At 36.7% G+C, this 20,832-nt stretch overlaps 2 protein-coding genes across 2 annotated transcripts in view; one reads left to right on the top strand and one right to left on the bottom strand.

The window, feature by feature from the left end:
• Positions 1-9,690, bottom strand: part of LOC117325589 — a 29,449-nt gene extending 19,759 nt beyond the window's left edge. Inside the window, exons 1-6 of the mRNA XM_033881925.1 lie at positions 9,503-9,690; positions 8,348-8,485; positions 7,728-7,820; positions 2,598-2,808; positions 1,783-1,891; positions 1,003-1,165 (exon numbers count right to left, since the gene is read on the bottom strand). Of these exons, the coding sequence (XP_033737816.1) occupies positions 1,003-1,165; positions 1,783-1,891; positions 2,598-2,808; positions 7,728-7,820; positions 8,348-8,485; positions 9,503-9,562 (774 nt within the window). The 5' untranslated portion in view covers positions 9,563-9,690. The remainder of the gene's footprint in view (positions 1-1,002; positions 1,166-1,782; positions 1,892-2,597; positions 2,809-7,727; positions 7,821-8,347; positions 8,486-9,502) is intronic.
• Positions 9,691-9,731: 41 nt separating this feature from the next.
• LOC117325590 (threonylcarbamoyladenosine tRNA methylthiotransferase-like) lies at positions 9,732-19,675 on the top strand. The gene is made up of 15 exons (XM_033881926.1): positions 9,732-9,834; positions 10,799-11,010; positions 11,552-11,653; positions 12,160-12,323; positions 12,781-12,847; positions 13,834-13,954; positions 14,242-14,345; positions 14,583-14,749; positions 14,872-15,017; positions 15,311-15,371; positions 16,079-16,198; positions 16,718-16,780; positions 16,967-17,050; positions 17,825-17,998; positions 18,482-19,675. Exons 2-15 carry the CDS (start codon positions 10,827-10,829, stop codon positions 18,590-18,592), a joined length of 1,668 nt encoding a protein of 555 aa, XP_033737817.1. The 5' UTR covers positions 9,732-9,834; positions 10,799-10,826; the 3' UTR covers positions 18,593-19,675.
• Positions 19,676-20,832: the final 1,157 nt, after the last annotated feature.

The following is a 20,832-nucleotide window of genomic DNA, read 5'->3' on the forward strand; positions in this document are numbered from 1 at the left end:
AAAGATCCCTTCAGTACTGTCTGAAAAATAGCGATAACAAACTTCAATTGTCAAAATCCAAGATGGCTGCCTGTCGGCCATGTTGTTTTCCGACTGGTCTCAAAATGCAATATGCATAACAAGGCACCGAGGGGAACCTACATTTGAAATTTGAGAAAGATCCCTTCAGCACTTTCTTAGAAATAGCGATAATAAGTTTCAATTGTAAAAATCTAAGATGGCTGCCTGTCGGCCATGTTGGTTTACGATTAATCTCAAAATGCAATATGCATAACTAGGCACCAAGGGAAACATACATATGAAATTTGAGAAAGATCCCTTCAGTACTTTCTCAGAAATAGCGATAACAAACTTCAATTGTCAAAATCCAAGATGGCTGCCTGTCGGCCATGTTGTTTTCCGATAGGTCTCAAAATGCAATATGCATAACTAGGCACCAAGGGAAACATACATATGAAATTTGAGAAAGATCCCTTCAGTACTTTCTCAGAAATAGCGATAACAAACTTCAATTGTCAAAATCCAAGATGGCTGCCTGTCGGCCATGTTGTTTTCCGATTGGTCTCAAAATGCAATATGCATAACTAGGCACCAAGGGGAGCCTACATATGAAATTTGAGAAAGATCCCTTCAGTACTTTCTCAGAAATAGCGTTAACAACCTTCAATTGTCAAAATCCAAGATGGCTGCCTGTCGGCCATGTTGTTTTCCGATTGGTCTCAAAATGCAATATGCATAACTAGGCACCAAGGGGACCCCACATATGAAATTTGAGAAAGATTCCATCAGTACTTTCTGAGGATTAGCGATAACAAGAATTGTTTACGGACGGACGGACGGACCACGGACCACGGACGCAGGGCGATTTGAATAGCCCACCATCTGATGATTGTGGGCTAAAAAACCCAGCTTTGGTCAGTACAGTATCAATGGTACGTTACTCTCAGAGAAAACAAATCTGTCAAGAAACCAGCATGGATCCATGTTATGTAGATTACTAACTTGTACTGTGTAACCAATAAGCTTGAAAGCTAGGCTCCTGAAGTCTATTGGTTGTCGTGTTCCTAGCTCTGGCAGCTCCACCTGGTGGGGACCTACATTTATCACAACTTTGCTTGCTATTGGCAGCCATAGTATCACCATAGAAACCAAGGGTGGTTTTAACCTGAAAAGAAAGGTAGTGTTTAGTTGTGTATGTGTTAAAGTACATGTGAAAGCCGTGTAGAGTAGTACCTTCTGTGTTAAATATAAACATCTTCTGTTCATATACATCTGCTTAAAACATCTTAGATGGCATATCATAAGTAATAAATCATACTCAAGTAGTTACTTATTGTTGTTGATACATGTGTATCGCCTGCCTATATGTAATTAAAGTACAATGGCCCTCAACATGATTATGTAATAGACAAGCAGACCTACCTGGTAATTATGAATTGAATTTTAAAGTAGTATTTCAATAAATCAAAGAAAATAAATAGTACAGTGTATTAGTTCATTAATTCTTATACTTCACAGTTTAATATCTGTAGCCACTAACACCTGGTAAATTTCTTTAAAATCTGAAATCTCATACTTATATAATCATGGAATTAACATTTACGCTGATCTGCATACAATATGTACCATGTATTGATATCAAAAGAAGAAATTATTAGACAGCTATTCAATAATTTAAAGGCAGCTCACATTTTGGAAAAGTATGGTCCTCAAACTACTCTAAAAAATAAGAAAAGATTAACTTAAATAACATTTTCACAAAATAAATGTACAAGTACTTACTTGATGACAATGGAAACACCAAATGAGAGAGGGTAGAGAGATGCTGACGGACAGTTCTGTAGGACCACCTGGGTACTGTTATATTCTTTGGCACTAAGCTTATCTTCATCTGTACAAAGGGGAAATAACTATTAATACACAGTGATCTGTACATCAGGAAACGGTTGATTCAGGTTGTTTGTAAGCAGTGTACACACAGATTCTATCTAAAACAGATGTCACTGGGACCAGTGGGTCCAGTTTGGACAGAATTCTAAAATACAGAGTTTGCTATGAGCAAAAAATTTCAGATTAGAGAAATTTCTATATGAGTTTTATATGCACAACCAATCAGACATTTTAATGAACATCTATGTACACTGGGGCATACAGTTTACAGGGTTAAATCAAACTGACTGGTGGTTTCTCATAAACATTAATAATAAACTTGAATGCCATTGTAACTGGCTCTGACATGTAAAATTCATTGTGATTTATATATATATACAGGTTATAGTCTAAAAGCATCCCACTACAACAATACATTTGTATATAATAATATATGTATATATCAACTTAAAAACTTACTTGAAAAAAAATTAATCCTCACAAATTCTCAATAAAAATGTTAAGGGCAGTGAACTTAAACAGGACCAGGAAAATCACTTATGCAAATTGTTATGTGTTACATGTAGTCCAAGTTTCCTCTGGCCTCAACACCAGATGTTAGACATTTTGACCAAGTTTCCTCCGGCCTCAACACCAGATGTTAGACATTTTGACAGCCTATTGTGACTCAAGCTAAGTATACAGCCCTTTTTTACATAGCATATTACCATTGTTTATATGTCGTTTACATATTGAGTAGTTAGCAACATCTGAAAAGTCTGGCCGTCGCTCACACCAGTAAAGGGTTTCTTGTGCTGAGTGTAGACATATACTTGTCACCTCTGACCTATTCACATTACAAAGGTCAAATCTCTTGATCAATATCCATGTCAGGTCACCACGGAATTTCCAGCATTGGACATGACCATTCCTTTGAACCTTAAAACAAGTTAAAGGTCAAAGTTCATCATATTATTATTTCATCATTATTTATACATAATTTATCAACAATATACTGAATAACACATCCCAAACTTCCATAACTTTATATATCAAAGGATATTGATAAAAGTGACAGAACATGTAAACTACAAGGAAACAAACTGTCTTGTACCAATTATGTGTATTATTAACTGGTAAGCTCCACAAAAATGGCTGATAGAGTAACGAGTATAAACTTTGTATCAGGATACTATTGAAAAGGGCCAAAGCTCAATAAAATCAACAAAATGAAAAATAAAGCTCATATATCTGTATCAGACACAGATCATGTGCACAACTTTTCATATAGTTGGAGAGCACAACTGTTTGATCTCTGACACTTACCACATAGACTAGACTGTAGTTTGATCTCTGACACTCACCACATAGACTAGACTGTAGTTTGATCTCTGACACTCACCACATAGACTAGACTGTAGTTTGATCTGACACTCACCACATAGACTAGACTGTAGTTTGATCTCTGACACTTACCACATAGACTAGACTGTAGTTTGATCTCTGACACTCACCACATAGACTAGTCTGTAGTTTGATCTCTGACACTCACCACATAGACTAGACTGTAGTTTGATCTCTAACACTCACCACATAGACTAGTCTGTAGTTTGATCTCTGACACTCACCACATAGACTAGACTGTAGTTTGATCTCTGACACTCATTACATAGACTAGACTGTAGTTTGATCTGACACTCACCACATAGACTAGACTGTAGTTTGATCTCTGACACTCACCACATAGACTAGACTGTAGTTTGATCTCTGACACTCACCACATAGACTAGACTGTAGTTTGATCTCTGACACTCACCACATAGACTAGACTGTAGTTTGATCTCCGACACTCACCACATAGACTAGACTGTAGTTTGATCTCTGACACTCACCACATAGACTAGACTGTAGTTTGATCTCCGACACTCACCACATAGACTAGACTGTAGTTTGATCTCTGACACTCACCACATAGACTAGACTGTAGTTTGATCTCTAACACTCACCACATAGACTAGACTGTAGTTTGATCTCCGACACTCACCACATAGACTAGACTGTAGTTTGATCTCTGACACTAACCACATAGGCTAGACTGTAGTTTGATCTGACACTCACCACATAGACTAGACTGTAGTTTGATCTCTGACACTAACCACATAGACTAGACTGTAGTTTGATCTCCGACACTCACCACATAGACTAGACTGTTGTTTGATCTCTGACACTAACCACATAGACTAGACTGTAGTTTGATCTCTGACACTAACCACATAGACTAGACTGTAGTTTGATCTCTGACACTCACCACACAGACTAGACTGTAGTTTGATCTGACCCTAACCACATAGACTAGACTGTTGTTTGATCTCTGAAACTCACCACATAGACTAGACTGTTGTTTGATCTCCGACACTCACCACATAGACTAGACTGTAGTTTGATCTCCGACACTCACCACATAGACTAGACTGTTGTTTGATCTCTGACACTCACCACATAGACAAGACTGTTGTTTGATATCCGACACTCACCACATAGACTAGACTGTAGTTTGATATTGACACTCACCACATAAACAAGACTGTTGTTTGATCTCTGACACTCACCACATAGACTAGACTGTAGTTTGATCTCTGACACTCACCACATAGACTAGACTGTAGTTTGATCTCCGACACTCACCACATAGACTAGACTGTAGTTTGATCTCTGACACTCACCACATAGACTAGACTGTTGTTTGATCTCCGACACTCACCACATAGACTAGACTGTAGTTTGATCTCCGACACTCACCACATAGACTAGACTGTTGTTTGATCTCTGACACTCACCACATAGACAAGACTGTTGTTTGATCTCTGACACTCACCACACAGACTAGACTGTAGTTTGATCTCTGACACTCACCACATAGACTAGACTGTAGTTTGATCTCCGACACTCACCACATAGACTAGACTGTAGTTTGATCTCTGACACTCACCACATAGACTAGACTGTAGTTTGATCTCTGACACACACCACATAGACTAGACTGTAGTTTGATCTCTGACACTCACCACATAGACTAGACTGTAGTTTGATCTCTGACACTCACCACATAGACTAGACTGTAGTTTGATCTCTAACACTCACCACATAGACTAGACTGTAGTTTGATCTGACACTCACCACATAGACTAGACTGTAGTTTGATCTCTGACACTCACCACATAGACTAGACTGTAGTTTGATCTCTGACACTCACCACATAGACTAGACTGTAGTTTGATCTCTGACACACACCACATAGACTAGACTGTAGTTTGATCTGACACTCACCACATAGACTAGACTGTAGTTTGATCTCCGACACTCACCACATAGACTAGACTGTAGTTTGATCTCTGACACTCACCACATAGACTAGACTGTAGTTTGATCTCTGACACACACCACATAAACTAGTCTGTAGTTTGATCTGACACTTACCACATAGACTAGACTGTAGTTTGATCTGACACTCACCACATAGACTAGACTGTAGTTTGACCTCTGACACTTACTACATAGACTAGACTGTAGTTTGACCTCTGACACTTACTACATAGACTAGACTGTTGTTTGATCTCTGACACTCACCACATAGACAAGACTGTTGTTTGATCTCCGACACTCACCACATAGACTAGACTGTAGTTTGATATTGACACTCACCACATAAACAAGACTGTTGTTTGATCTCCGACACTCACCACATAGACTAGACTGTAGTTTGATCTCTGACACTCACCACATAGACTAGTCTGTAGTTTGATCTGACACTCACCACATAGACTAGACTGTTGTTTGACCTCTGACACTTACTACATAGACTAGACTGTAGTTTGATCTCTGACACTCACCACATAGACTAGTCTGTAGTTTGATCTCCGACACTCACCACATAGACTAGACTGTAGTTTGATCTGACACTCACCACATAGACTAGACTGTAGTTTGATCTCCGACACTCACAACATAGACTAGACTGTTGTTTGATCTCTGAAACTCACCACATAGACTAGACTGTTGTTTGATCTCCGACACTCACCACATAGACTAGACTGTAGTTTGATCTCCGACACTCACCACATAGACTAGACTGTTGTTTGATCTCTGACACTCACCACATAGACAAGACTGTTGTTTGATCTCCGACACTCACCACATAGACTAGACTGTAGTTTGATATTGACACTCACCACATAAACAAGACTGTTGTTTGATCTCTGACACTCACCACATAGACTAGACTGTAGTTTGATCTCTGACACTCACCACATAGACTAGACTGTAGTTTGATCTCTGACACTCACCACATAGACTAGACTGTAGTTTGATCTCTGACACTCACCACATAGACTAGACTGTAGTTTGATCTCTGACACACACCACATAGACTAGACTGTAGTTTGATCTCTGACACTCACCACATAGACTAGACTGTAGTTTGATATTGACACTCACCACATAGACTAGACTGTAGTTTGATCTCTGACACTCACCACATAGACTAGACTGTAGTTTGATCTCTGACACACACCACATAGACTAGACTGTAGTTTGATCTCCGACACTTACCACATAGACTAGACTGTAGTTTGATCTGACACTCACCACATAGACTAGACTGTAGTTTGATCTCTGACACTCACCACATAGACTAGACTGTAGTTTGATCTCCGACACTCACCACATAGACTAGACTGTAGTTTGATCTCTGACACTCACCACATAGACTAGACTGTAGTTTGATCTCTGACACTAACCACATAGACTAGACTGTAGTTTGACCTCTGACACTCACCACATAGACTAGACTGTAGTTTGATCTCTGACACTCACCACATAGACTAGACTGTAGTTTGATCTCTGACACTCACCACATAGACTAGACTGTAGTTTGATATCTGACACTCACCACATAGACTAGACTGTAGTTTGATCTCTAACACTCACCACATAGACTAGACTGTAGTTTGATCTCTGACACTCACCACATAGACTAGACTGTAGTTTGATCTCTGACACTCATTACATAGACTAGACTGTAGTTTGATCTGACACTCACCACATAGACTAGACTGTAGTTTGATCACTGACACTCACCACATAGACTAGACTGTAGTTTGATCTCTGACACTCACCACATAGACTAGACTGTAGTTTGATCTCTAACACTCACCACATAGACTAGACTGTAGTTTGATCTCTGACACTCACCACATAGACTAGACTGTAGTTTGATCTCTGACACTCACCACATAGACTAGACTGTAGTTTGATCTCTGACACTCACCACATAGACTAGACTGTAGGTTGATCTCTGACACTCACCACATAGACTAGACTGTAGTTTGATCTCTGACACTTACCACATAGACTAGACTGTAGTTTGATCTCTGACACACACCACATAGACTAGTCTGTAGTTTGATCTCTGACACTCACCACATAGACTAGACTGTAGTTTGATCTCTGACACTCACCACACAGACTAGACTGTAGTTTGATCTCTGACACTCACCACACAGACTAGACTGTAGTTTGATCTCTGACACTCACCACATAGACTAGACTGTAGTTTGATCTCCGACACTCACCACATAGACTAGACTGTAGTTTGATCTCTGACACTCACCACATAGACTAGACTGTAGTTTGATCTCTGACACACACCACATAGACTAGACTGTAGTTTGATCTCTGACACTCACCACATAGACTAGACTGTAGTTTGATCTCTGACACACACCACATAGACTAGACTGTAGTTTGATCTCCGACACTCACCACATAGACTAGACTGTAGTTTGATCTCTGACACTCACCACATAGACTAGACTGTAGTTTGATGAAGATACCAGAATATCTAGAACAGGATGGTCAAGGTCAGTTAAGTCCAAACATCCTCGGTTCTCCTCCTAATCAGGACAGATATACAACAGATTTATAGTTTAAGAATTTATTGATTTGTAATTAAGTAATAGAAAGCATTGCATTTTATAATTAAAAGACCAATAGTTAAGGCTAGTGTTCAAATACACATGATTTAACTTCCTAAGCTGGTATAAATGTACTACACTGCTTAAACTAACCATAATCACTGGCTTTAATCTGTATTTCAAAATTTGATTAATTGTATATTGGTGATCAATCAGAGCTTTGGAGATAAACATAATGATCAGTTTTAGTACATTCTAAATGAACACAAATTGTTTTGTCTTTCAATTTAAGTTGATGAATTTTACAACATAAATCTAGTTCTCAGTATCAAATCAAATGTGATTTTAGTATAAATTTTAAAGTTGAAAATATGAAAACAGCTGACCTGCAATATCTGACAGGAAAAATAAAAACTATTCACTATATTGCCTTAGTTTGAAGGCTATGTTTCACAGTACTTGTCAATGTTACAGTACATTGAACATGAACAGAACAATTTACTTACATGTGTTTTGTTGGTAGGCTTTGTATCAAATGTGTAGAGATGGGTACCTCCATTGACAGTTATATACACATGACCAGGAGATAACCACACTCTGTCAACAGGGCCAGACTTGGCATCACACACTAGGTCCTCATATAGCTGCAAAATAAGAAAATGAAATGCAACCTATTTCTTTTTCATTTAGCTTGTGTTAACACCTATTGTAGTTGGAGTTTAAGTAAACCATTTGTTATATATATATTTTCAAGTAGAAATAACCTACAAAAGATTATATGCCTTCTTCTCAGAGACCTAGAAATATCCAAATCACCAGATTAATGGATATATATGCATTTCAGTTACATAGTCTGATAGCTTGCTTTTGTGGCTGTGCCGTTGAGTGTTATGTCTATGTATCAAAATTAATCAACGTCGAGCAAGGTCAGCTCTGGGATGGAGGACCAGCACTCTTGTTATAACTCTGGTGCACGTTGCATTTCAATGGTAGGATATCTGCTCAGAGAGCAGGAGGTTGCTAATACATTTATAATGTCCAGCAAGACAGGATTTCATTACTCCTTTCTACTACATATTTGGTGCCGTGACCATGCATGCAATCCAAGTGTAAGCTAAAGGTGATTGAGAGGCTTGCTTGGATTTGTATTTGTGAGACTTTGAAGGATGGAGTAGTGTAAAATTGGAGAGTATAGGTCACCTTATTAGCTCAAGAAAGCAGGAAATTTCCTTAAGTCTGGTGGTAGGATGTCTGATCAGAAAACTTGCTAGTTCGAGGACCAGTGCAGGAAGGGTTACATTTTTATTACTCATTTGGGAGTCCTTTCGAATTTGCACACATACACACATACACACACACACATTATGATAAAGGTATATCTACTCATTTTCATTCGGCGAATTAAGTATATCAAAGCATATTTATATTCTAGTGTTTCAAACAATATACAAAATTTGTAGAACATGCCACAAAATCATTAGAAAAAATGTTAGTTACAAAGGACTTCACAAATTATAAAACGAATATACTTTTTTGAGTATTAATATATGTTATTTTTTTTAAATAGCAAAAGTAACGTCAATGTATACCTGATAACAACTATGACAATATTTACTGAACTTAGGAAAGCCTACTTTCGTTTTCAACTAGCTCGTGTTTACCTGCCATCGACATAAAGGAAGATTAGTCGACAGTGGCCGTGAAGAAAACTTGAAACTCATCAAATTTATTGTGTGTTATTCTCTTTATAACACGTGTATATATTCCGCTGGCGAAACATTCCCTACTTTGTTGCAAGTCACGTTATTTCAATTTTGCAATTTCTTTTCCGCCTCCGTCCGCAAGTCATTTAGAGTAGTTTCCCTTCGTATAACTCTTCAATAAAAGTCACGTTGAACTTCCGGTATTGCAGAAGTTAATGAAGTTATGGTCAGATGTATTTATTGTGAAAATTATGATTAGCTACAGATTCAACGTACAATAATATTTCATTGTAAGTATATATATCATAAAAACTCAACAAATCGTTTTGTCATGAAAATGAATGTCGAAATGATATTCTATTTACTATATATTGAACACGTGTAGTATTTGTTTATCAGCTGTTTATAGAAATCCTTTTACATGTTCGTTGTATCTGTGTCGTGTTTCATGGTAAGATCCCGATGCTCTTTTGACCCTGTTACATTTAATGACCAAATTCATTAAAGGTGAAAAAATCAAATTAAAAAAACCCATGACATTTCAATGAAAAAAGTTTGGTTTAGGGTTAGCATTGTTTATATGCTGTTTATATAATTAATGTCCTATCAACATATAAGTTCATTTTAGCACGAGTGGGATGTAAAATATACATTTCCAATGTCCTAGTTCTGGTCCAGAGCGAATATTTACCTTTAGCTCAATTGGTACTGTAGAATACCAAAATGGCTAGTCAGTGGTCTTAGAGTGCTTTTTGTGGTGAAATCGCACACCTTGCTTTAATTTCTGCGTATACTCTAGCTGTGATAACATAGCTCTGGACAACCTTGGTCAATTTCTGACAGATGGTCGTCATCAGAGCTAGGATTCCCTTCCATTGATGATAGTGTTGCAAAACAATAAACCTTGAAAATGCTACAAATAGCAGATGTCTTATAACTTTGGAGTAATATTTACTATAATCAAACATTTCTAATGCAATTTTAGCAATGTATTGGCCTACCGTCACATGTGGAAATCTTTAATTCGCACATTCCAATTTATACTACTCAGAGTTGTCTCCGTAAACTAATCCACCATGATACTTCTCTTAGAACTCTCGCAAGGATGCTAATCTAAATACATGACCATATATGGATGAAGCTACTACAATTAAAAAAACATTATCAGAGACACTGTATGAAATATTTCCACAGTACAGGATACAAACTAAAAAACTATCTACTGCTGAATATTTACTACTTTTATCTTTGTAGATATAAAAGACATTATAAAAAATACACCATGCCAGCTTCATCAGGATGTGAAAAAGATGTTGATGTGGCAGACATTGAAGACATGATCTCCAAAGACACATCATCAGATGATATCAGACACCAACCTCACAAGCATGTCACGACCAGGGCAAAAAAGATTGTCACAAGCTCTAAATTCCAAGAACAAGTTCATGGAGATAGCCACATTCCAGGTTAATACATAAATCATTGGTCTTGGACCTGTAGTCATATGTTGCCTGATTAGAAGGAAATTTCATGAATCTCGGTGAACTTGGAGTTATCTGAGAGTTACAATTTGCCTATTGTGTAGAAATTAAAGGCATTTTCAACTCACCTTGCTAAAATACTGATTGAAAATTTGGAATATCTATACCAATCATAATCATTTATTTTTATCATTGCTTTGGTCTATTAAGTAGATTTAGGAGATCAGTAGAACTTACTGTACACAAATGATGATATCAGTGTACTTCCAATAGTTAAGAAAAGCAGGACTAACCTTGTTTTCAGCAACTTTGGCATCTCTGAATTTTACTTTCATTCATTACGAGACAAGGTCAACTTGCTCTACCAAATTACTTACCATATTTTCCAAGCACAAGAAAAAGAAGTACATTTGTAATACATTTTTGTAAGAGAAGTATATCAAAAAGATTGTTTAATTTACTATGGTATAGCACCATTGAAAGTATTTTACTGGTACATTTTGTGCTAAAATTTCTACATTAATAGGTACACAGAAAATATTTGTGAAGACCTGGGGATGTTCTCACAATAACTCTGACAGTGAATACATGGCAGGTCAGCTAGCATCCTACGGTTACAAGATAGTTGGTAAGTATTGAAGTGATATACTGTGCAGTAGCTTCATAGTAGAAGAAATAAGATCTTGTAACCATTGAAAAAATGAGGTGTAAAGAATAATCTTTTTTCCTGTGTCCATCATTTTTAAAATTTCAATGGTATTGCCATTGCTAAAGCAGCATTCCCCAAAATTAAGATTTTGATCATAATTAATTAATGCAAGTGGGTCAATTAATTCATGTAATCAAGGACTTGTTTCACATACTGATACCATATATATGAAGTAAAAGTGAAGTACCTTATTTATCCTTAAAAAGTCCTTCTCCAAGAATGAAAATATATTATTTTGGAGGTCTTCATAGTTCTAAAGTTTAGAATGGGTTTATTTGTGAACCACTGTAAGCTTACCATTTCAAAATTAATGACTGTGCAAAAAAAGAAGGGGGCTTATTTATGGATATATACAGTACAATCACAATGTATATGGTACAATGTACTTATTATCAAGCACTTGGTATATTGTTGTGTACCACCAGATAACAAGGAGTCTGCAGATCTGTGGCTACTCAACAGTTGTACAGTGAAGAACCCAGCTGAGGATCACTTCAGGAATGAGATAACCAAGGCTCGTCAGCTTGATAAAAAGATGGTGGTAGCAGGGTGTGTACCCCAGGGCCAGCCTAGGGCAGACTTCTTAAAGGTAATGAGGATTTTCTCCAGACCAGCCTTATTTCATTGTGATAGGCTGCTATAATCGAGTTATTTTAAACAATAATTTCCTTAGTCAGACTACTTATTTTTCTTTAGTCTAGCCTAATTCAGAACATCAGACTACTTATTTTTCTTTAGTCTAGCCTAATTCAGAACATCAGACTACTTATTTTTCTTTAGTCTAGCCTAATTCAGAACATCAGACTACTTATTTTTATTTAGTCTAGCCTAATTCAGACTACTTATTTTTCTTTAGTCTAGCCTAATTCAGAACATCAGACTACTTATTTTTCTTTAGTTGACAGCCGATTGCCTCAAAACTTGTCTGTACTGTCACTATTGCTTCTTTGATCATATATATGTATACATTGGTATTATTAGTGAGGTATAGGAAGAAATCATCTGCATAAGGACATGTTTTTCTACATTTAAAAAAAAAATTTCAGGGTTTAAGTGTGATTGGAGTTCAACAAATAGACAGAGTAACAGAGGTGGTAGAAGAAACATTGAAAGGTGAGGATTTCTGGTATTCCCAGATCTATATCATAATAATCCATAAACTCAGCATAGAATAATATACAATTTCATGTATATGCCAGAACATTACAGTAAGCATCACCAAGTCAAAGCTGAAATCCCCTGGACAAATTCTGGATCCTCTCATGCAGATAAAAGATACAGTTGAACCACTAGTCTGTTTCCTAGTTTTACAGTCAAATTATGAAGATGGGACAGGAAAACTTCTTCAGCAACTTCATATTATTCAAAACCCAATTTACTTCATTATACATGTACATGTATATCTATGACTTGGAATTAAAGAACTGTGGACATAGCAAAGAACTTTAAATGATCTATGAAATTAATTATATGTACATGTAGTTAATTATGAGTGAAGTTGACTGTACAATGTAGTAACGTATTGGCGAGAGATATATAACATATATATGGTGAAGTGCACATTCAGGTTCATGTTCTGTCGCTCTCATCTGCTGCTATTTTGATCAGTTTAATCTGTAGTTTTTCTTAGGATTATGTTAATTCTGTTCACAGAATTAACATAATCCTATCAAAAACCAAATTTTGTTAACATATGGATTAAGTTATCTCCCTTGCCAAAACATTGCAAGAAAGTGTTTTAAATTGAAAGAGTATCTTATATATGTGTGTGTTTCTTATATATAATTTTATGATCCATCAATTGATAGTATTTAAATGTAACTATTCGTCCTGTATTTCAGTCAGCTTTGTGCTATTTGGGAGTCTATCAAAAAAGCACTTGGTTCAATGTTTTCTCCCACTAACTAGACAGAGACGTAATTAAGTTCAGATATCAAAAACTCATTGTTAGATGGTTAACACCCTCTTTGTCTAGGGAAATAAAACAATAAAGCTGTTTATGTACCTATTGTGAATTCACACTTTGGGAATATAGTTGTAGAAAAACATGATAAAAAAGTGTTCACAGCATCAATTGATTTTAAATATGTGCACAACAGGTAACTCCGTCAGATTGTTTGGACAAAAGAAGGAATCGGGGAAGAAAACAGGAGGTGCTGCACTGAGTCTGCCCAAGATCAGAAAGAACCCGCTCATCGAGATCATCGCTATTAATACAGGGTGAGGTATTTTGATGTTGTGTTTTCACATGGAGGCTAAGATCATATACAGACTGTCCACAGATTCTTATTCTGTGGTGAGTAGCAATTCCCAAATATATGTATGACATTATTGAATCAGGTGACAATGATTTGGATATTTTATGTGATGTCACAGGTATTAGTTACAAATTCACTATTCACTTTAATTTCCCTGTATGAGTTGGTTGCCATACATGTAGCAGAGCATCAGTATAACATAGTTATTGTCATACATACATCTTATTAATATATGTAGTTTAATCACAGGTGCCTGAACCAGTGTACTTACTGTAAGACAAAGCATGCCAGAGGAGAACTGGGCAGTTACAAACCAGAGGAGATTGTAGCGAGGGCCAAGCAGTCCTTTGAAGGTAAAGACAAAAGTATTGTTTCCTATTCCTAGCAAAGTTTTTTTTAGTCCTGGTCTTTACTTGGATGGTACATATAACTACTTGCACAAATAATATTTTTGGGGACAGTTTGAAATCCAAATTCTATAATAAGTGTTTTTAATTTTCAAGATGTTCAACACCCTTTGACTTTGTTAACAAAATAAGATTCCTCAAGTCTTTTTACAAAGATATATAATATGTCTACTTATTTGACAGAGGGCGTGGTGGAAATATGGCTGACCTCAGAAGATCTTGGGGCATATGGACATGACATTGGTGTAACCTTGCCAGAGTTACTATGGCAACTAGTAGAGGTCATACCTGAAGGTGCCAGAATGAGACTGGGAATGACAAATCCTCCATACATCCTGGAGCATCTCGAGGTATGGCACAAATATGCATCAAAATAAATATGATGTTAGTATTGGTGGATTCTCTATGAAATATTTCTAATAATGAACATTTCGACAGAAACAAATTTAACAATGAATTGTTCTTCTTTCAGGAGATTGCCAAGGTGTTGAAACACCCACGTGTGTATGCATTCCTCCATGTACCAGTTCAGTCTGCTTCTGACAGTGTCCTCATGGATATGCGACGCGAGTATTGCCAAGCTGACTTCCGACAAGTAGCAGATTATCTCAAAACCAAGTATGTGAATCTGTTTCCTATCAATCTAATTAAGATATAAAAGAACTCAGAGGTCTATTTCTATTGTTAAAGGAGTCCTAGTGTGATATTAGGCAGTTTGAATTAGGATATATTGTGTACTTAGACATGTTAATGTCATATATCTATATAATAATTGTTTGTATACTGGAAGTAGAACTGAGATTTCATATTAGTTTTTCATAATAATATTGATATGGTTATACATTATCTATAATATTTGACTAGAAATTTTAATCTTAATTCATATGCATTATCTTTACTGAATGTTTCAGTGTGCCTGGTGTTACCATAGCAACAGATCTGATCTGTGGATTTCCTACAGAGACAGAAGAAGTGAGTAACTGTAGCCAGTTTCTCTATCATTTTAGAATTTTATTGGTTTTTACTTTTCGTGAAACTGCTTAGATATATATGAATGTTGTTTCACAAATCACATGTATCTGACAGGCAGTGCTTGAAATCTGTAGAGTGATCAAAATTAATTATCAGATTTAGTACTAATCCATCATCAAGTTTTGGTTGAAATAAGCATCAGAATGAAAATAAATTCACACAATGTATGTAGAAATATTATTCAGGCATAATTATATGATCCACCAGAATAAGGTATTCTATATCTGTATCAAATAGATTTGATTCATTTCATGGGATTGTGAGGGTTGCGGTGGCCGAGTGGTTAAGGTGTCCCGACACTTTATCACTAGCCCTCCACCTCTGGGTTGCGGGTTCGAAACCTACGTGGGGCAGTTGCCAGGTACTGACCGTAGGGCCGGTGGTGTTTCTCCGCGTACTCCGGCTTTCCTCCACCTCCAAAACCTGGTACGTCCTTAAATGACCCTGGCTGTTAATAGGACGTTAATGAAAACAAACCAAATCAAATTTCATAGGATTGTATTACCACCTGAGAAGTAGACACTTAGTGGTACATAGATTAATAAGATTACCACCTACAATCTAAGCATGTCTAGATTTTCTTTTCAAATCAACCATATAATGTACCCAGTAGTTTGTATGAAAAGTTTGACTCTGTTTCATTTTAGGATTTTAAAGAAACTATGCAGCTTGTAGAAGACTACAGGTTCCCAAGTTTATTTATTAACCAGTTTTTTCCACGACCTGGAACACCAGCGGCTAAAATGCCAAGAATCCCTCCTCCACAGGTACGGCCTTCTATAAGGAGCACTTTGGTTATTATTTTTGTGTTACTGTCATGATTTTCTATTTTTTAATGTATTTAGTTTTGAAGTCGGTCAATTTATGCAAAGAGTTGATTGTCATGAAAATATCCATTATCAAAATATCTATGTCTTAAAACAGATTACTTGACACAGTTATGATAAATGTATCGGGTAGTGTTATGAATGTATCGGGTAGTGTAATGGATGTATCGGGTAGTGTTATGAATGTATCGGGTAGTGTTATGAATGTATCGAGTAGTGTTATGAATGTATCGGGTAGTGTAATGGATGTATCGGGTAGTGTTATGAATGTATCGGGTAGTGTTATGAATGTATCGAGTAGTGTTATGAATGTATCGGGTAGTGTTATGAATGTATCGAGTAGTGTTATGAATGTATCAGGTAATGAACATGAACATGTTGGACAGTTTTGGTATATAATAGTACACAAATGGTGTATAGTTAACACTAGAGAGAGTGTATTGTTTGTTTCTGTTCCAGGTGAAGAAGAGAACAAAGGCAGTATCAGAATTGTTTCACTCGTATAGAACATATGACCACAAGGTATTTAATATACAATAAATGTACATGCTCAGCATATTTGTTTATTGATTCCAGTTAAACTGTGCTAACAATGACTAAAATTTATTAGAATTCATATTTATATAAGTTTCTTCATTACAAGTTCCTGTATCAAATAATGGATTTGAGAAATAACTTTAAGTTGAATTATATTTGTTTAATTTACAGATGGGAGAAACCCAGGATGTGTTGGTAACAGAGATCTCACACGACAAACAGTATTATGTCGGTCACAATAAATTTTACGATCAGGTAAGGCCATCACTCCGTTAATTTACAAGAGATAGTAATCATATAAGATAGTGGTGCAGTTATTCAAAAGTTAAGTTTGAAAAAGGAAAGCAGAAAACAAATAAAGAAGTATGACAATTTGAAAATTAATGCTGCCTGATATGGGCAAGTTCTGTACCAGCAATAATGGTAATCTGAACCAAAGTCATAAGGGTTTGGATGTTCCATGCCTAGAGCTGTCATGTTTTGCCAGAATAATCCTGGGAGAAGAGAATTAAGAGTTGTTAAAAAAAATCAACAACTCTAAATTCACACAAACTCCCTAAAGTATTATAAGATTTGGTTAAGGAGGGTTCTATAATGGTAAAATAGGACACATAACCCCTTAGGGATGGGAGTGACAGGGCCCAAAAGGAATTTATTTTTACATTTTGCAAAATCTTTATTTCGAGTTCTAGAAATGCCACAACTAAATACATGTAGTAGAGGTGTATATACCATAGGGATTAAATATTGAATGTTGTTCAAGCAAAGTTCCCTGGGTCACCAGGGACATAACATCATTTGTTGTTGATGACAGGTCATACTAATGGAAATATATATATATCTACATGTTGTAGTTTGAAATATATCAGTGATGACAGGTCATAGTCATACTCAAGGAAGATATAGATGTTGTATTATGTGTGCATTGTTTTTGAATAATCTTAGGTCAATTATAAATCCTGTTTTACTGTATGCACAAGTGTCACTGTGGTCAGGTATCATCTAAAGAATTTTTGTGGTTTCTTTTAGGTATTAGTGCCACAAGATGAGGATTTTATGGGAAAATTGGTTCGTGTTGAAATTGTGGAGACAGGAAAACACTTTTTGAAAGGAAGAGTGGTATCTAAAGAGGAGATAACTCAGCCATCTGTTCCTCCCCCACTGAAGAAGGGACAGGTTTCTGGCATCAGTGATACAGTGCAGGTAAGGATATGGCTGATTTATTTTAATCATCATTATTGGGTGTATTATCCGAAAATCAATACTGATTTTGGATTTGCTCAGTGATAATTGCCTGGTAGGAAAATGGTGGTCCATTCATCTTAGATAATAAAGTACCTGTATTGAATTCTTAATCTTTATACAGGTAGAAATATATCAGGATAGAAATTGTTTTTTTTTTTTCACAAAAAACAAATGTTTTGTTTTGCTTCGTTTACACAGTTACTAGTGTGTTACAATAACATATTTAATTTTGAGACTTTACAAAAACATGTAGATATTAATATCATTCTGATTATGGATGGCCTAGCAAATCCAAACATGTCTAAATGATACACTTGTCACCTACTACTTTACACAATCCTTGGTGTACATGTTGAGATCCATCCAACCCATGTGTTTTTAAATGAATGCATAAATTGTTCTGAATATTATGGTACGTAAGAATGACTTTTCCTCTTACAGGTAAATCAAGGTTCTGACTTTGTGAAACAGACATTTAAGTTCCTTTCCCTGGCTTGTTTGGTACTCGCCATTGCTTGGAGATTACAGAGTATAGTCCTCAGTGCAACATGAGAAAGATATTTTTATCTTAGAGTCCAACCAATTCACAATTCTGTAGGAACAAATCATTTCGGTCAGCTGTTTTTTGTGTGTGGTGATAACAGAGTTTAGTCCTCGACGCAACATGAGAAAAATATTCTACTTGGAGTAGAACCAATTCACTATTCTGTAGGAACAAATCAGTTCGGTCAGTGTGGTGATAACAGAGTTTAGTCTTCGACGCAACATGAGAAAAATATTCTACTTGGAGTAGAACCAATTCACTATTCTGTAGGAACAAATCAATTCGGTCAGTGTGGTGATAACAGAGTTTAGTCTTCGACGCAACATGAGAAAAATATTCTACTTGGAGTAGAACCAATTCACTATTCTGTAGGAACAAATCAATTCGGTCAGTGTGGTGATAACAGAGTTTAGTCTTCGACGCAACATGAGAAAAATATTCTACTTGGAGTAGAACCAATTCACTATTCTGTAGGAACAAATCAGTTCGGTCAGTGTGGTGATAACAGAGTTTAGTCTTCGACGCAACATGAGAAAAATATTCTACTTGGAGTAGAACCAATTCACTATTCTGTAGGAACAAATCAGTTCGGTCAGTGTGGTGATAACAGAGTTTAGTCTTCGACGCAACATGAGAAAAATATTCTACTTGGAGTAGAACCAATTCACTATTCTGTAGGAACAAATCAATTCGGTCAGTGTGGTGATAACAGAGTTTAATCCTCAGTGCAATGTGAAGAAGATATTTCGGTCCTATTAATTCACTATTCTGTAGGAATAACTCTGCCAGCAGAATCTCCATAATAAACATGTGTGGTTATAAGGGACAACTAGTGAGGATTTGAGATTTATTCAGGTTGTTTAAACAACTCAGAAGAATCAATTGTGAGCTCTACAGAATTATTTTCCAATGCTAAATTATTTACTTTTGAGAATATAAATGTTTATGACTCCACCAGCGAAGTACATGTTTGATGAAAAGTGACTAATATTGTTTCGAAGTAAGAAAATTGTTATAAACTTGGATTCTAACAGTTACATGTTGATATTGGCAAATAAACCCATCAATAAGTACCCAGGTACATAATTGAGTTTTCTGTTTTATTTAAGAAGCAAGGTATTACATTCCTGTCAATGTAGGACTCGGCTGCCACACCAACCTTATGCTGATTTATCATGATAAGATCTACTTCAATCCACTCTGGTACATATAGCTTCTCCATGCCACCTTAAAACACAGTCTCGTCCTCTGGTACATATAGCTTCTCCTGCCACCTTAAAACACAGTCTCGTCCTCTGGTACATATAGCTTCTCCATGCCACCTTAAAACACAGTCTCGTCCTCTGGTACATATAGCTTCTCCTGCCACCTTAAAACACAGTCTCGTCCTCTGGTACATATAGCTTCTCCTGCCACCTTAAAACACAGTCTCGTCCTCTGGTACATATAGCTTCTCCATGCCACCTTAAAACACAGTCTCGTCCTCTGGTACATATAGCTTCTCCTGCCACCTTAAAACACAGTCTCGTCCTCTGGTACATATAGCTTCTCCATGCCACCTTAAAACACAGTCTGGTACATATAGCTTCTCCATGCCACCTTAAAACACAGTCTCGTCCTCTGGTACATATAGCTTCTCCATGCCACCTTAAAACACAGTCTGGTACATATAGCTTCTCCATGCCACCTTAAAACACAGTCTGGTACATATAGCTTCTCCATGCCACCTTAAAACACAGTCTGGTACATATAGCTTCTCCATGCCACCTTAAAACACAGTCTGGTACATATAGCTTCTCCATGCCACCTTAAAACACAGTCTCGTCCTCTGGTACATATAGCTTCTCCATGCCACCTTGAAACACAGTCTCGTCCTCTGGTACATATAGCTTCTCCTGCCACCTTAAAACACAGTCTTGTCCTCTGGTACATATAGCTTCTCCTGCCACCTTAAAACACAGTCTCGTCCTCTGGTACATATAGCTTCTCCTGCCACCTTAAAACACAGTCTCGTCCTCTGGTACATATAGCTTCTCCTGCCACCTTAAAACACAGTCTCGTCCTCTGGTACATATAGCTTCTCCTGCCACCTTAAAACACAGTCTCGTCCTCTGGTACATATAGCTTCTCCATGCCACCTTAAAACACAGTCTGGTACATATAGCTTCTCCATGCCACCTTAAAACACAGTCTCGTCCTCTGGTACATATAGCTTCTCCATGCCACCTTAAAACACAGTCTGGTACAT

Source organism: Pecten maximus, chromosome 4 (genome assembly GCF_902652985.1).
Source record: "Pecten maximus chromosome 4, xPecMax1.1, whole genome shotgun sequence".
NCBI classification, from domain to species: domain Eukaryota; kingdom Metazoa; phylum Mollusca; class Bivalvia; order Pectinida; family Pectinidae; genus Pecten; species Pecten maximus.

Coding starts and splice junctions, on each gene's coding strand:
- LOC117325590 (XM_033881926.1), top strand. CDS start 10,827: ATGCCAGCTTCATCAGGATGTGAAAAAGATGTTGATGTGGCAGACATT. Junction 13,955..14,241: donor ATCATCGCTATTAATACAGG/GTGAGGTATTTT, acceptor GTTTAATCACAG/GTGCCTGAACCAGTGTACTT. Junction 15,372..16,078: donor TTCCTACAGAGACAGAAGAA/GTGAGTAACTGT, acceptor GTTTCATTTTAG/GATTTTAAAGAAACTATGCA.